Here is a 14,394-nt window from a genome sequence, read left to right on the forward strand (position 1 = left end):
GATTGCTGGCTCATGCTCATCCATCATCCACTTCCTCAGTCTTTAAGAATTTGGCAGCTGGGAGTGCAACAGAGCAGTCCTTTAAATGAAAATTTGGTGAAAATGACTGACAAAGATGCCATTGTTGCAGACTGGTGCCGGCTAACTGGTGGTTCTGTTAAGCCAGGGCTTTGTCAAAGTCACTAAACGTCAAACAGACGGACTGGAATTTAACTCTTGCCCTAGTGTGAGAATGTTTGACAAAAACTGCCTTACTTGTGTTCTGAATATGCCTGTCTCCAAGGCGGCTAAATCCAGATCTGTAATTCTCTGACAGCGAACTGCATTTGTCAGTGCCACTGCTGTCTCTCTGTGCTAATGGGCAGTGCTGGAGCTGCTCGGCAGTAGCTAATCGTCAAAGCAGCTTGTGAGGTTGAAAGTGACACAGGGGCGAGATGCCAGCACTCACACCCGCACACTTACTGGCCAGAACTGGCGCTTTGCACTGGCTCCAATTACTTCAGAGTGGGCACTCTTATCTCTGCTCAGCTGAGAAGGTGCTACCATCTCCATGCTATATGTTTTTTTTTGCAGTTTTAGATTTTCAAGTACTTCAGTTCTAACCTGAATAAACTATGACCCTCAGTGATAAAACTCAACAACAAAGCAAACACTGCTGAGTTGTACTGTGGTAACCAGGACTTTTGGTGCTTAATCCATAAAAAAAATCGGGAATTAAAAGATTTCTCTTCTGCAGCAGACATCTTGATTATTCTTTTTTTTAAGTGTTTCCTGCAAGTACCTCTGTTTTAAGTGCATTACTAAATCCCTAGAGTGCTCTTTTGAATTTTAACAAAGGTATTATTTCCCCTAAATGACTATAACTTAATTAAGTTTCAGACTTGTTGTTGTTTAAGTATACAGTATATTCACAGAAAGTTAACTTCTGACAGTTTGAATGGGTGGGCAAACTCAATGGAAACAAAAACTAAAGTAAAAGAAAAAAAACATGGCTGAAAATGGATTTACCTTTAGCTAACTCATAGAAGTGTACTCTTTCTTGTTTAAGGTTCTTCTATGTCAAGCTCTTTCTCAAAAGTCAATAGTCAATTGATGAGAAAAAGAGTTTATTTCAAGGAGAGCCAGTCTCCTTGTTCATGCAGCGACCACATACGACTCTCCAGAGGATTTGCCAGATAAGTAAAACGATCAGCCATAATCACTGTTAGTAGCTTGTCATCACTCATACCCTCGACAGATATGATGGGCCTCCACGGTGGGAGGTGAATGTCCAGTCTTTACAGCAATCAAAATGGAGTTCTCAGGAGCAAAAGCAGCACATATAAAAGGATGCATTTCATTCTGTGATCTAGGAATATTTGCTTGAGACTGGAGATTCACAGGACACAAACATACTCACGCACACTGCCAAACCATCTCGTTCCAACAGATATAACCAGCAAGTCAACTGCGGCCACATACTGTACGTGTCGACCCAGAACTGAATTACTAGTATTTATCCAGACACAAGAAGCACTCTACTTTGCTGTTTCTTCAACCAGGACCCGCAATGAATTCACAGCCTTGTTTGATTTAATTGTACATGTTGGTGGGATATTTTTGTTTCCACGGTGTGATGATTAATTTACACATAAGCTGGCAGGCAGTAGGTAGGGACAGCTTTGAGGCCATTGTTGGAGAAACAGCATACTATGTAAGATAGGTCTAAAACGGTTCACTGTTCTAAGTGCAGGGGAGAGACACAGGTGCGAGGGGGAGGGTTTAGCAATGCTTTGTTAACTCCTCTATGCGTTACTCAAGTCCTGGCAGAAGCACAAGAAAGCAGAGACAGGCTGATGACAGGGGGATGAGGTCCGAGATCTTACCTCGAAATCCAGCTCAGAGTACCGTACTCTTTTCCTCTGGAAGAGGAGGGGGCAGGGGGAGAGAAGAAAGCATCAATGACCACCCCTCGACCACTACTGAACCTTCCCGATGTCTCTGTGGATCTCTCAGTGCCATTGTTCAGTAACAAGAGAAGGGCTAATATGTACTGGTTGCCCGACAAGATACAGATATTCTTACAAATGTCAAGGCGAAAAGCAGATTTTTCAGTCTGTTTCAACATAATGAGATTAGTGAAGTGGAATAACCCAAAATTACAACGAAATAATAATTTCTCGGCTCACATACTCTCAAATACAATCGTTACAAGCTCGACATAAATCACCCTCTTTGCTATTTCGGGAGAGTTTGTGGGAGACATTCCGATTAAAGGAGCTGCAACAAACATGAGAAATAGTTTTCATCATCTAATCTTGTTTGGCCCCTACTGCTCTCATCTTAAGTGCCTCTGTAGCTATAGCAAGTGGCACACAAGCTGCCAATTTAACAGCTGCAGACATTTCCAACTCATCTGGCCCTGACATTGCATTGAATTACGTTCCATCTCTGACTTCCTATCTGGCTTTTGCATTTGCATTTGGCAGGGAAAAGGAGCTGCTCTCCACAGTTAGTTAAAAGCTGTATTCATTCTTTAAAAGGGCAGAGTTGCTGATCTGATGCTGGGGCAGCCAAGGTTTTAAAACGCAAAGAAATGGGAACAGATAGAGGCTTCTCTCTGAGATGTCCTGTTCACTTTGTGAATGCACCCACTACTGCCTCCAAAACAGAATGCGATTATGCTCCTCTTATAGAGGAATCCTTACCTTAAACAGAGAAATTCCGTGATTGAGTTAGCTTTGTAACATGGCAGACATGCAACATGCATATACATGTGCAGTATATTGCATGTTTTGGTGGGAACACACATAAAGCAGTCATTTCCTCACTCATACAAAATTCATTCGACTCATTGTGATTTGCTGTTATGATGCCATAATGGTCCTAAAGTAATACCCAGTCACATAGTTTTTTCATTTGTTTGCAAACATGTACAATTTCTCAAAAGAAGATTCCATTTTATATCAATTTACTACTCTCTATAGCACGACGACAGGATAATGTGCCCCGTGAATATTTTTCACGTTTTAACTCGACCACTTTGAGTTGAAATTTACAAGCTTCTAACCAAAAATCAACAGCAAAATGAACACTTTGACTACATTTGCGTGATCCCTTCACTATGTGGTACCATGTTTGAATTGAGGAGTAAAACACTGCTGTGATTTAATCTTGAGAGGCACGCTCTGGTATCCATCTCCAAATCAAGCATATTCAAACAGGGTGAAATTATAGCAGTAAATTACATCCCGCAGGTTTCTCTACAGATTTTATTTTTAATTTTTTTGGTATTCATGAGTGCAGCTCTTGTGACAGTGATTTTTTATGAGTTCTAATGACTCGTCCTTAACGTCCTCAGCCCTAAATGAAGCATCTGCACTTTTCGGCGAAAGTGTCGTTTCCATCTCTTTAATCAACCTTGTGAGTCAGCAAGATGCCAGTGGGGGGAGATCCAATGTATGTGTGTGTCTGTGTGTTTATGTGTGCTTGTTTTCGTGCGTCACTGTGTGTGTGTGTAAAATTAAGGTGGGCCAAAGAACATTCACCAGGGGTATTTCCTCTGATCCTCTCTGTCTCAGTCCATCTGCTGCGCCACCTTGTACCTTTAGGAGGGGGTGTCACACATATTAAACTCACTCACATAGAGACGCTAAACTAATAAGAAGCTGTCTGTCATTATGAAAATAACTCACTTTGATGCTCATTGTCTCAGCCAGCAGTAATAAATACTACTCAGCTGAAAGTAATAGCAGCTGTGAACACAAACTTGTTCTTAGGCACCTGTGTTATTACCATCAACTTATGGATGTATTGATACTGTATATGATGGACAACATGTATTAGAAACTGCCTTGTCTGAAGTATGAATTGACTCGTTTGAAAACCATACTCATGGAATTATATATGAGCCCCACATTTCCTTCTTCCTTCCGCAACCTTTTGCAGCGACAGATTGATGACTCAAAAAAGTTATTGAGTCTAGAATAGAAAATGACATCTCATTATTCCCCAAGAAAGAAAGAGATGTTCATTGGATAATAGAGTTGTACTTTTTTTCCATTGCAAATCAGCTTATTTCAATAGCTTTGTTTAACTGATGGATATTAGGTGCAAATGTTTGCATAGACAGATTAAATAATTGGATGTCTTTTGCAGAGTGCTTCTTCTCTTCTTTTCATTATCAGTCCACCTCTGTACTTTTACAAACATACCTGCTAAATCACCATATCCATAATTTTAAAACATCAGCTCAGGCAAAAAGTGGACATAATAAAAAACATTAAACCACCACTGGGAACCCTTCCTTAACCTTTACCCACCTCCAGAGATCCTGCTGAGAGGCTGGTGTTGGCATTGGTGCTGCCCAGGTTGCGTGGCAGGGTCCTGGTTCTCTCCACTGTAGTTCCTCCTGTCAGAATCTGTCTGACTGATGGCCTCTGGCCCGGCTTCAGCTGGAGAGAATGCCCATGGGAATGCATGTGTCCTCCGTGGGAGTGCACAAGACCACCCTGAGCCATCAGGTGGCCGTGCCCATGGGGCATGGTTTTGATCGTCCCATAGGAGCGGTTGAGGTTCATGGTGATGTTCATGTCGCCTACACTGGACGGAACAAAATCCGCCGGGTAGGCCTCACTCTCAGCCGGGTGGAGGGTCAGGGGAGAGGGAGGCGGGGGGAAGGGGGGATCCTCCACTGCGATGTTGAGAGGCTTGTCCTCACCCCCCAGTCCCAGGCCTCCTCCTTGGGAGGAGGACGCTGGAGGTTTGAGACTGACCGTCCTACGAGGTAAGACCATGTAGTCTCCCTCCCCACCTCCGCCGCTTCCTCCTCCGCCTCCACTTCCTCCACTCCCAGCACTTCCGTCCTGGGAGGTGTTGGAGGAAGCTGGCAGTCGAGCCCAGCCCAGGCCACTCTCGGTGCACAGGTAGATTGGAGCGCCGCTGCGTTGCTGCCCCTGCTGTCTCTGCTGGTCCACATTCACCTCCTTCTTCAGGGGGGTCTCGCTCAGCTCATTGAGGCCTCCTAGGGGTGGCACCTTGAGGAAAAAACACAAGAAAATTTCAGTTAAACATGTATTTCTGGATGAAGGGGAATTATTTTGGAAAATGTTAAGTAGAATTAATCTTTCATTGTTAGCAAAGCTGATAATCTTTACAACAAAAGGCATTAAGTTTTCTGTTTGACTAGATTTCTTGTAATAACGTAGTCTGAGAAATTGCTCAAAAATAAGAAATGAGAAAATGTGGGCAGGACTGGATTGCCGTCTGCATCTTGGCACTGACTTTGGGTGAACACAAACTTTTACTCGTGGTTTTAAGTACAACTAATATGTACTGTATTAGGCCTATGCAATGAATCTTTTTTCCTGATTTCAGACAAAAAAGTTGAGCACTGTCAGCTTTAATCCTGTACCTGTACAATAAGGTTGGGAGGAGGGATGTTCCCAGGGAGGGAGCTGAAGTTGACACCCACTCCACCCTCCTGATGGGCTGCCAGCTTGGGATCGTCCTCATCATCCAAGGAGATGCGTGAAAGGGTCCCAGTGATAGTGGCTGGGTTACAGGTGTTCACCTCTTTGAAAATGACTAGAGGGAGACGAGGGAGGCACAAAAAGTCGGAAAGACAGGGGAGAGAGTGAGGACAACCACGAGTGAGCGGAGGATGAGTTAGGGTAGGTGGTGTATTGAAAAAAGCGAAGGTAAAGAGTTTATGAGTGGGGGAATAGAAAGGGGAACAGAATATTTGGAGTGAGGAAGGGGAATGGACACAAACATATACATTTTATGTCAAACAGAAGACAGTTGACAAGAGAGGTTGGCAAAACAGAGATAGACAGCATGAATTAGTTACTGCTTCTGAAATATTTTGGCAGCTTTGATGCAGCTGGGAGACAGATTGCATCTCTGAAGTAAAGTTTCACTTATCCTTTTGGGCTTATGTGGTTTACAGTAACCAAGATGAGTTTTGTCTGTGACACTGTGACCTTAAGTCTTGGTCCATCTCAGGATTTGCTGGTGAGCCAGGATTTTTATTAGCTTGGTGCAAAATGCTGTGTGCTTCAAATGAAATGGAGCCAAATTCCCCTGCTACTGAGTCCAGTCTCATATCTTGCTCAGAGGCTTATTTTTCCCTGCCCTGTTTGTCGCATATCAGTGTAAGTCTCTGTGTGTTTAGGTTTTAATACACGTGTGAAGGTATTTTGTGTGTAAGTGTGTGTGTATATATATATATATGTTCCACAATATTGTCAATGACACAACATAGAACTAGTGGCAGAGGCTTTAGGTTACTTTTCATGCATGTTGATCAGGAAAAAAGCTACAGACACTATACATTTTTTTTGAATAGCGACTCCAAAAAAATTAACTGGGACATGCTTTTGTTTTTTCACAACTAGCATCAATCTATCAGCACAATCAAACACAAATCAAATCATCTGGAAGTTCATGCCAGATATCATGCTCATTCTGTCACCATCAGAGGAAAAGAAATGTACTCTGTTGCCCCAAAAATCCAATTCTAGACCAAAGCGTGTAGCACAGACCATTTTCATGCAAACTCCATTGATGTAACAGAATGTCAGGCAACACGTTTGATCAAAAATTGAAGCTGGATCCTGCTGAGAGTGAGCATAACAGCAAGGATGCTGGCTGAGTACAGAACTGAGCGTTTTCTCTGTTTCACCGTCCTGTTGGTGCATATTGAAATGGCAGGATTGGACAGGTTTTGGGAAGTCTGACCAATCTGTTCCCTTCAACATCTGCATCAAACAGCGGAGGCCCAGAGGATAAACTATAGACGAATCCGGTGCTGTTCTGCGTCTTCTAAATCGCCACCATCATTACTGCAGTGGCAGAGTGGAAATGAACACATTTACATTGAAAGCAGAGATGTTTGGATTAATCACGCTTGGCACTCGCCCCCTCTGACAGATGAAAGTAGTCTGCATGAATGTGGAAGTTATTCAGTCTCAAAACACTAATCTGAAATTAATTACTACATAGCCTTCGGGAAAAATAACATTAATGTACTGTTCCTCTCTGTCTTTCACAGTGTGGATGTCAAAGGGCTGTATGGGATGGCGGTAGCTTAAAACCAGCACAAAATACTTGCTAGTGTGTGATTTAAATGAAAGAGCGCTGGGATTTCTTGCATTGTCATAGAAGTAAGAAATCCACCATTTAGTTAAAAATAGGAACACGAGATAGTGTAGAAGTGAAAGTTTTGCCAGAAAGGTTTTGAACATAAATTGCATAAATATAGCAGTAAATACATATTTGCTATGTAAAGCTATTGTGGACAGTGTCTTTAGGAAAACGTAAAGTCAGACTCCCTCTGTGTGTTATAATCAGAGCTTCTCCAGCAGCTGGTATGGCAGTGCATGGCTACTACTACATGTTTGTACATGTGAATCCCTCCCATTGAAATTGTTGACCCTCCCCATGCTTACAAACAGAATAAGAGTTACCTCCTACACCACACTGGCAAAGCTGAAGTGCAGGCTAGCACTTAACCACTGCCCTTAATATCCCAAGTATCTGAAAACAAAGTATTTTATTGAGGTTATTTGCATAAACTATGTGCATTTGTTTTATTTTGGTGTGCCCATTTGTTTTCGTGTAAGTTGCTAGTGCTCTAGAGACATCTAGTGGTTCTGAATGTTGCACATTACACCCATGGGAAAGCATCAGCTCAGAAGAAATAAGTGGAATGGTGGGCTAAACATCGGCCCCGTGTAGGTGGATCACTTAGCCCATAGTGGCAAAGACATGAAATAATAATCGAATGGAAAAAAATGGTGCAGATGGCGACGGCTTTCAATTCCTGTTATTTCCATAGTTACAGGTTACTGTTAAAGCTGCTGAAGGCTTTAGAATATAACCTGGATTTAAATGGTATTTTTACTACTTACGGGATCTCTAGACAAAATGGCTTAAGGAACTATGGTAACATTTTAACATATATCTAAAACCGGATTCGTCTATAGGAATAATTGAAGTCTAGGGGCAGATCAGGCAGTGTTAAGGAGGTCAGTTGGGTTCAAAACTTACATGGGTGTCCTCTCTCTGCAAGGGTGGAGGGGGAAAGTGACTCTTTATTAATATTTCAAAGCACAGGACAAATTGAACTGTGGTACATTTGTAACACATTCAAACAGACCATCATCGACTAACGAGTGAAACAGGTCTGAACACATAAAGGAGTGTTATTATCATGCACAATTAAACACAGTCTCATCCAAACATATGCTCACTGAACACTTACTGGGCAGAATCAGTGTGATTGATAACTCAGAACAATTTGTACAAAAATGTGCAGAGATGTATAGCCCATCATCTCCTGTCATTTTATCAACATGCGCAGCAGCAAGCTGAGTATGCAACAGCCTGCAATGTTAATCCTGTTTTGGACAAAGGAAGATAAAAGCAAAGAGAGACAAAAGGAGACAGGAAAAGAGAAATCAGGTGGAAAGGAGAGCTCACCTGTTTGACAAGCCAAGTCGACATCCTTCTCAAAATCCGTCTGAGAAAAGGAGGCATGGTAAGAAGAGAGGAAATACAAAGATTATGTGCAGTGTTCACTACAATAGCAGCAGAAGAGGCCCATTGAGTGATTGGATCGAAAATGATTATGATGTATCCAATGACTCTGATGCTCTGATTCAACTCTATAGAAAGAGAAGGATCTGTTGCCATGGTGACACTTTACAACTCAGTCGATTAGTAATGCCCTTTATGAACAAGAATAAAAAGTGTTGCCTTAAGTCATTCCAGAAAGGTTCAGTTTTCAATTCTTTATGACAAATTTGTCCAAAGCCTTTTTTAAACCCAAAAAGAGCAGAGAAAATTGCTGACTTCTGTGAGCAGCCTACACTGCTGCTACTTTGTTCATGATGTGTATCAATTCACAGCAGCAGATCCAAATACAGACTTTGCGAGAGAAGGCTGTGGAGTGTTTGCGAGGTATGTAATGCTACTATATGCCTCATCAGTCGCCTTCCTATCATCTCAATGGAAACAGGGACAGAAATTTACACGGCGGCAAGAACTATTATCTGCTGTGCCCGTTGAAGCACAACTTTGCCATCTCCCAGCCGGGCTGAAAAAAATGTTTAATGTAAGAATATAAATGCTTTCTGCAATTCCTTCACACTGGCGACCAAAAAACACACACATACCCACAATGCTGAGTTTAACCTGTACTCACTATTCGGATTTTATGCGGATACGGTACATTGGGCGCTACCAGAAATGATGTTTATTTGCTTTGATCTTGAATTTCACTGGAGGAATGGAGGGTGGCACCGTTTCATGGGGTACAGAAATACTTCCAAACCCGGAAGGCATCAGGTTGAATGAACAATTGTTTTGGTTTTTTTTCTCTTTCGCAAAATGGCCACCACTCAAGTTTTTCTAAACTTTAGTGAAAGTGAAGCTCATTGCTATGCAGATGTGGTCCTCCGTTTTCTCACCACAGAGCCTCTTCCTGTCCTCGGCGGGATTCACTTACAAAAGCCTTTGTTTGGATAATAAACTACAGATTTTAGACAGTTTGGGCACGCCACAGAGGCAAACAGAAGAGGAAAGGGAGAAATGAAAAATTGAAAGAGAGAAGGAGAGAACGTGCAAAGGTCTCAGAGGAGCAGAGAAGCTCTTAGTACGCAAATCACCCACAGCACCATAAATGGGACTCTGCTAAATGGACGAGGGAGGATATGAAAGAAACCTCTCTCTCTCACTTAGTCTCTCTCTTTCATCCAAATTGAGAAAAACAAATCATCTTTATTTTAACCATTACACACTCTCTCTGCAGTGGCCTCATAGGTTAAGTAGAGTGAGTCATCAACTGTATGTAAATACCACATGGGAACAGACTGCAGCATAGACTGAGCACACATACCGCAGCGGACACATACAGAATACTACTGAAACGAATGCCAAAAATGTACTAGTTTTCGTAGCAGCTACTCGAGTTTCTTGCACGTCACAGCTATTGCTACTTAAAGGTGCAAAATGTAATCAACAAAAAATGAAATCTGACAAAACTATGATGTTTTTTGCTCAACGGAATAGTTTATTTCATCATTATTGGCTCTCCTGCTGACAGTCAGACAAGACTGGTACTGCTCTCACACCTGTATGCTACAAAAAAAGATATAAATTCATTTATATTCCTCAGCAGCTCTTGTGCCGAGACTATCGGCTGATGTGGTTTCATTTTTGAAAATCAGATGAGTGGACAAGACAGGCTGGAGCACAGCAGTCTTGTCCAAATCTTTTATCATTTCAGTATAAAACAAGTAGGTTAAAAATGTTTAATATGCTTCAGAGACTAGCAATTTTGTGCTTATTTCTAATTCATAAGGCAAGCAGGAACAGTGCATTTTGTTAATCCAGAGACATTGTGCAGATCTTTCTTTTCCTTGCAACCAGCTGTCTGGTTGAAGAGTTGTTAGGATTTCAGCAGGTCAAGACCTTCCTTAGTTGGCTACAATACAAAATATAAAAATGACGTGGTTTGATGCAGGGTTTATGTGGTGGTGTATTTCAAGGCTTGGAGCAGCATCTTCCTGGACTTGATCTTGTAGATGATAAAAAAAAAAACAACTCTCAAACTAACAGAAAAACTCCAGAAAGTCCTGTTCCCTGCTTACTTTGTTACTTTTGGACAGAGACAACCTAGCTGTTTCTCATCTTGGTGAGAAGCTAAGAGAAAACTAGCTATAGCTTCACATTTACAGATGTGAGAGTGGCACAGATTTTCTCATCCATTACATCTATTGTCCAAAACGTTCATTCATATTTGCTGCTAAATATTTTACAGATTGCACCTTTTCTACTCACGCACTTCACTATAATTACTAATGACCTTATCTTTTCTACAGGTGACATACTGGTTGGCTGCTGATGTGATTATGGGCGTGGTTGTGGTTGTGGGTATTGTTGAGGAGAGGTTTGTGCTCATGTGTGTGGCCATGAGCGTGGCCGTGCTCTAGCCCGTAGTTGTTGCGGGGCAGACTGTGGTGACAGGCTTGCTGGCATGTCTGGTGGGACGTTGGAGGCAGCGGCTGCTGATGGCAACCCGACAGGCACAGGGCGGTGCCGTAACGCATAGAGCCACGCTGCTGTCCACAGGAGCCCACATTTGAACACTTCTGATGGCATAAAGACAAATTAACGGGAAGCATAAAGTCGAAAAGTTAGAGCAGAACATCCAACCAGTTTAACTAACCAAAGGATTTTCTAAAGGTGGCTTTGATTCAGTTTTAGCATGAAGGTGTAGCCACAGCTCTACATCTTTATGATGTCCCGAAATGTCAAGGGTTTAACATCTTAATGAGATTTCCTGTGAATATAGCGGGAGGACCTGAGAGAATGGTGGCTGCTGTAATTATGAAGCTGACATAACTGGTGGCAGCCTCACCAAATTATCCATCACAATTAAAATTCTCAAGGGAAACGTGTCTCTCATCCAACAGCTCCACGTGTATATGAGCAGTCTGAAAAGACATCTTCAAAGTCGCACGCATTTAGACGAGAAAACTGGAGCAAACAAGAAGCTTTTTCAACTGTCTTCCAGAAGTACAACAGTTGGCATAGCAACTGGCTGACAGGGCGAGTTGGCGTACGATGATAAAAAAATTAGACCAAAAATTAAATAAGTAGAGTTAGACTGTAAATGATAACAGAGGATGAGGATGCATCATGATGCCTTCACTGAGCAGAATGATGGCTCCAAAGTTTAATCTTGATAACCTTCGAGGAGCGTTCAGGAGCCCATAATCGTTACCGCAAACAGGTCTGAGGGAGAAATAAAGGCAATAGAGATGAGAGCTGCTCATGCTCTCGGAGTTGTGGCGTGACCGTACTGACATTGGCAAGGCAGTTCAAGTCTCGATGATTTATCACACTATTAGCCGCATTTGGAAGGCACACAATAACCTTACGGGAGCTCTGTCCTCTTTAAATAAAGATGGAGAAGTTAAGGTTAAAAGTAAATAAAAGTGCTGAAGTGTTTTCTGAGATAATACGTGATTAGAGCCTACTGGGCAAGTAACTGTATCTTGTACTAAGTACTGTATAAACAATAAAGATGTCAACAAACAGTTACATTCATTTTATAAAATGATATAATAGCTGGGTGTTGTTTCACAAAGCTGTATTTGTTATGGCAGTACAGGGAGTTAGTTTCAGGCTCAGAACTGGAGAGTGTAGAGTGAAATTGCATTTCTGGAAAAAAAAAATGAAAATGCATAATGCATAAACAATAATGAATTCCTGTTAAGGTAAAAGTGGTTAAGGGGAAAAAAAAGAAAGAAGAGAAAGCCAGGTATGAGTTTAAGCATTTCAGTAATGGCAATCATGCTTTTTTTTTTTCTTCTTCTATTGAGGTTGAAGCTTGCAGAAAGCTCCTGCCTGGTTAATGTTACTCTAAGGCAAATGGACTGCAATGTGGGATGAAATGGAATGCTATTCACCATGATCTGCACCTGTCCATTCTTGCAGGAGTCTGGTGAGTTTTCGCTGTCATCTTTACATCCCCCCATTCGACAGCGCACCGCATCCTGCACCTGGGGTGGGCGAAGGGAAGAGGGAGGGAGCGGGCAAAAGAGAGACGCCGGAGAGAGAGGGGAAAATATAGAGAGGAAAAGAGGGCGAGGGAAAAGAATGATGAGGGAGAGGAAGAGATGATGCAAAGGAAAGAAGTTAGTGGAGGAACTTTCGCTTGAGTTAGTTTGGCGAATGTCGGAACACGGGGGAACTGGCTCCTTAGACATCGTAAATTCTTCATCTTTATCACCGCCATGACAGGTGTACAGTGAATTCTAAACTGTGTGAAAAAGGTAAAAGTGAAATTCTTTACAAGGTAGCTCAGCTTGTAGATTATATAACAGCCACTGGAGTGAAATAGAAAGCACACAGCAGTGCTTCAAAAGTGACCTGTTTGAGCCTTGTGAGATCAGTGGCTCGCAGTTTTAATTAAAATCAACAGTAGAGCATATAGATGTTTTAAACCCTGGGCTTTTGCTGTGTCACATTGTTTTTCTTTATCCTCCCACATAAGTAAACACACAGGAGTCCACTGCCAAAAGGCTAGTTCGTGCAACACAGATCAAATCAGATGCATTCTTGCGTTCTCTTTCAACTCCGAACTCCTCTCCCTCCAAAAGGCTCTGTATTATAGATATCCTGCTTGCTTGCTGAGGAGCAACATCGCTTCTCCATGTTGCTATTGTCAAATCCCATAAGAATGTCACGGGTGGAAACAAGAGTGCTTGTGTAAGTAGTGGTACAAGAGCTTCACTCTCATCAGGTGGTCTCCTACATGTGTGTATGTGTTTGTGCGCTGGAACAAATGGAGTGGCTTGCATCCATGTCTGATTAATACTGCATGGAATAGTGTATTTGCTCCATTGTTTTCTTTTGTCTGATGCTTTCCTCTATATCCATACTCATCCTCAGTGGCATTTGCACACTGTTCTTTGTTAGTATGAGTGTGTTTATGTGCGCTGGCACCCAGTGTAGCTCCATCCTACTTCAAAGTAGCAGCCCCTCTATGGGTACCTACCTCTCTCTCCACCTTCCTCTCCATTTCCTCCTCCCTGACTATCATCCCCTGCTTCGCTCTTGAATCATCTTTTCTTTCTTTTTTTTTTTGTCCTGACAGATCTCTGCTTGCATTTTTTTCTCCACCCTCCTCACTTAGCTCCTTCCATCACATCCACATCTCCCCTTTGGTTTCCTCTCCTAAACACAGCACCTCTAACGTCACACATGTTCATCGTCTCGTCTCTATTCGGTTGATCTCAGCAGGTCACCGGTGCCACCTCGGTCCTTTCATTCTCCACCGACACCCTAAATGCTATCGCAGAGCGCTACACGGCTCTACGCTCACCGGCACGCTTTGTGTCTGGAGTTTACTTTACGTCTCTCTTGTTTTGCACTACAATGCTTGCTGATCTCCCCCACCACACCCGTCCTCCGGTGCCGTACCCCGCTCTGCCTGTTGTTCTGTTGCAGCTACGACGGATTTGCGCTCAGACTCTTGCAGGGGATTTTCATACATTTACAATAAATAATTCCTGGATTTACTGTACTCTGATCCCTGCCGCTTTTGTGATATTGATTTAATGCAGCTAAGCATTCAGAGCATTTAAAAATTCACTTACACTATGCTCTGTATTCAATATCATAATGATCTCTTAGATGGAGGCAAAGCTGCGTTGGGTGTACATGCATCAGAGACACAAGACGCATTTACAGTTATGGAAATACTGATCACATCGTAAATCTGATCATTGTAGCTGGTGCAAGATCAACATAGTCCAAAATGTGTGTGTGTGTGTATGTCATTGTTCCGTCTCAAGGGTATGAATACATGTATGTGCATAATGAATTTAAAATGCAGGCTCC

At 42.3% G+C, this 14,394-nt stretch overlaps 1 protein-coding gene across 16 annotated transcripts in view; it reads right to left on the reverse strand.

Moving 5' to 3' along the window:
- adgrb2 (adhesion G protein-coupled receptor B2) overlaps positions 1-14,394 on the reverse strand; it is a 238,144-nt gene that overhangs the window by 17,151 nt on the left and 206,599 nt on the right. For 10 of the 16 annotated variants that reach the window (XM_051955144.1, XM_022194367.2, XM_051955143.1 and 7 more), the window contains 6 exons: positions 12,459-12,551; positions 8,464-8,503; positions 8,032-8,046; positions 5,393-5,565; positions 4,302-5,015; positions 1,866-1,901 (listed from right to left, as the gene is read on the reverse strand). In XM_051955144.1, the coding sequence (XP_051811104.1) occupies positions 1,866-1,901; positions 4,302-5,015; positions 5,393-5,565; positions 8,032-8,046; positions 8,464-8,503; positions 12,459-12,551 (1,071 nt within the window). The remainder of the gene's footprint in view (positions 1-1,865; positions 1,902-4,301; positions 5,016-5,392; positions 5,566-8,031; positions 8,047-8,463; positions 8,504-12,458; positions 12,552-14,394) is intronic. The other 6 variants (XM_051955154.1, XM_051955152.1, XM_051955146.1 and 3 more) reach the window with 4 other exon arrangements.

The sequence above is a fragment of the Acanthochromis polyacanthus genome, chromosome 11 (assembly GCF_021347895.1).
Source record: "Acanthochromis polyacanthus isolate Apoly-LR-REF ecotype Palm Island chromosome 11, KAUST_Apoly_ChrSc, whole genome shotgun sequence".
NCBI lineage: Eukaryota > Metazoa > Chordata > Actinopteri > Pomacentridae > Acanthochromis > Acanthochromis polyacanthus.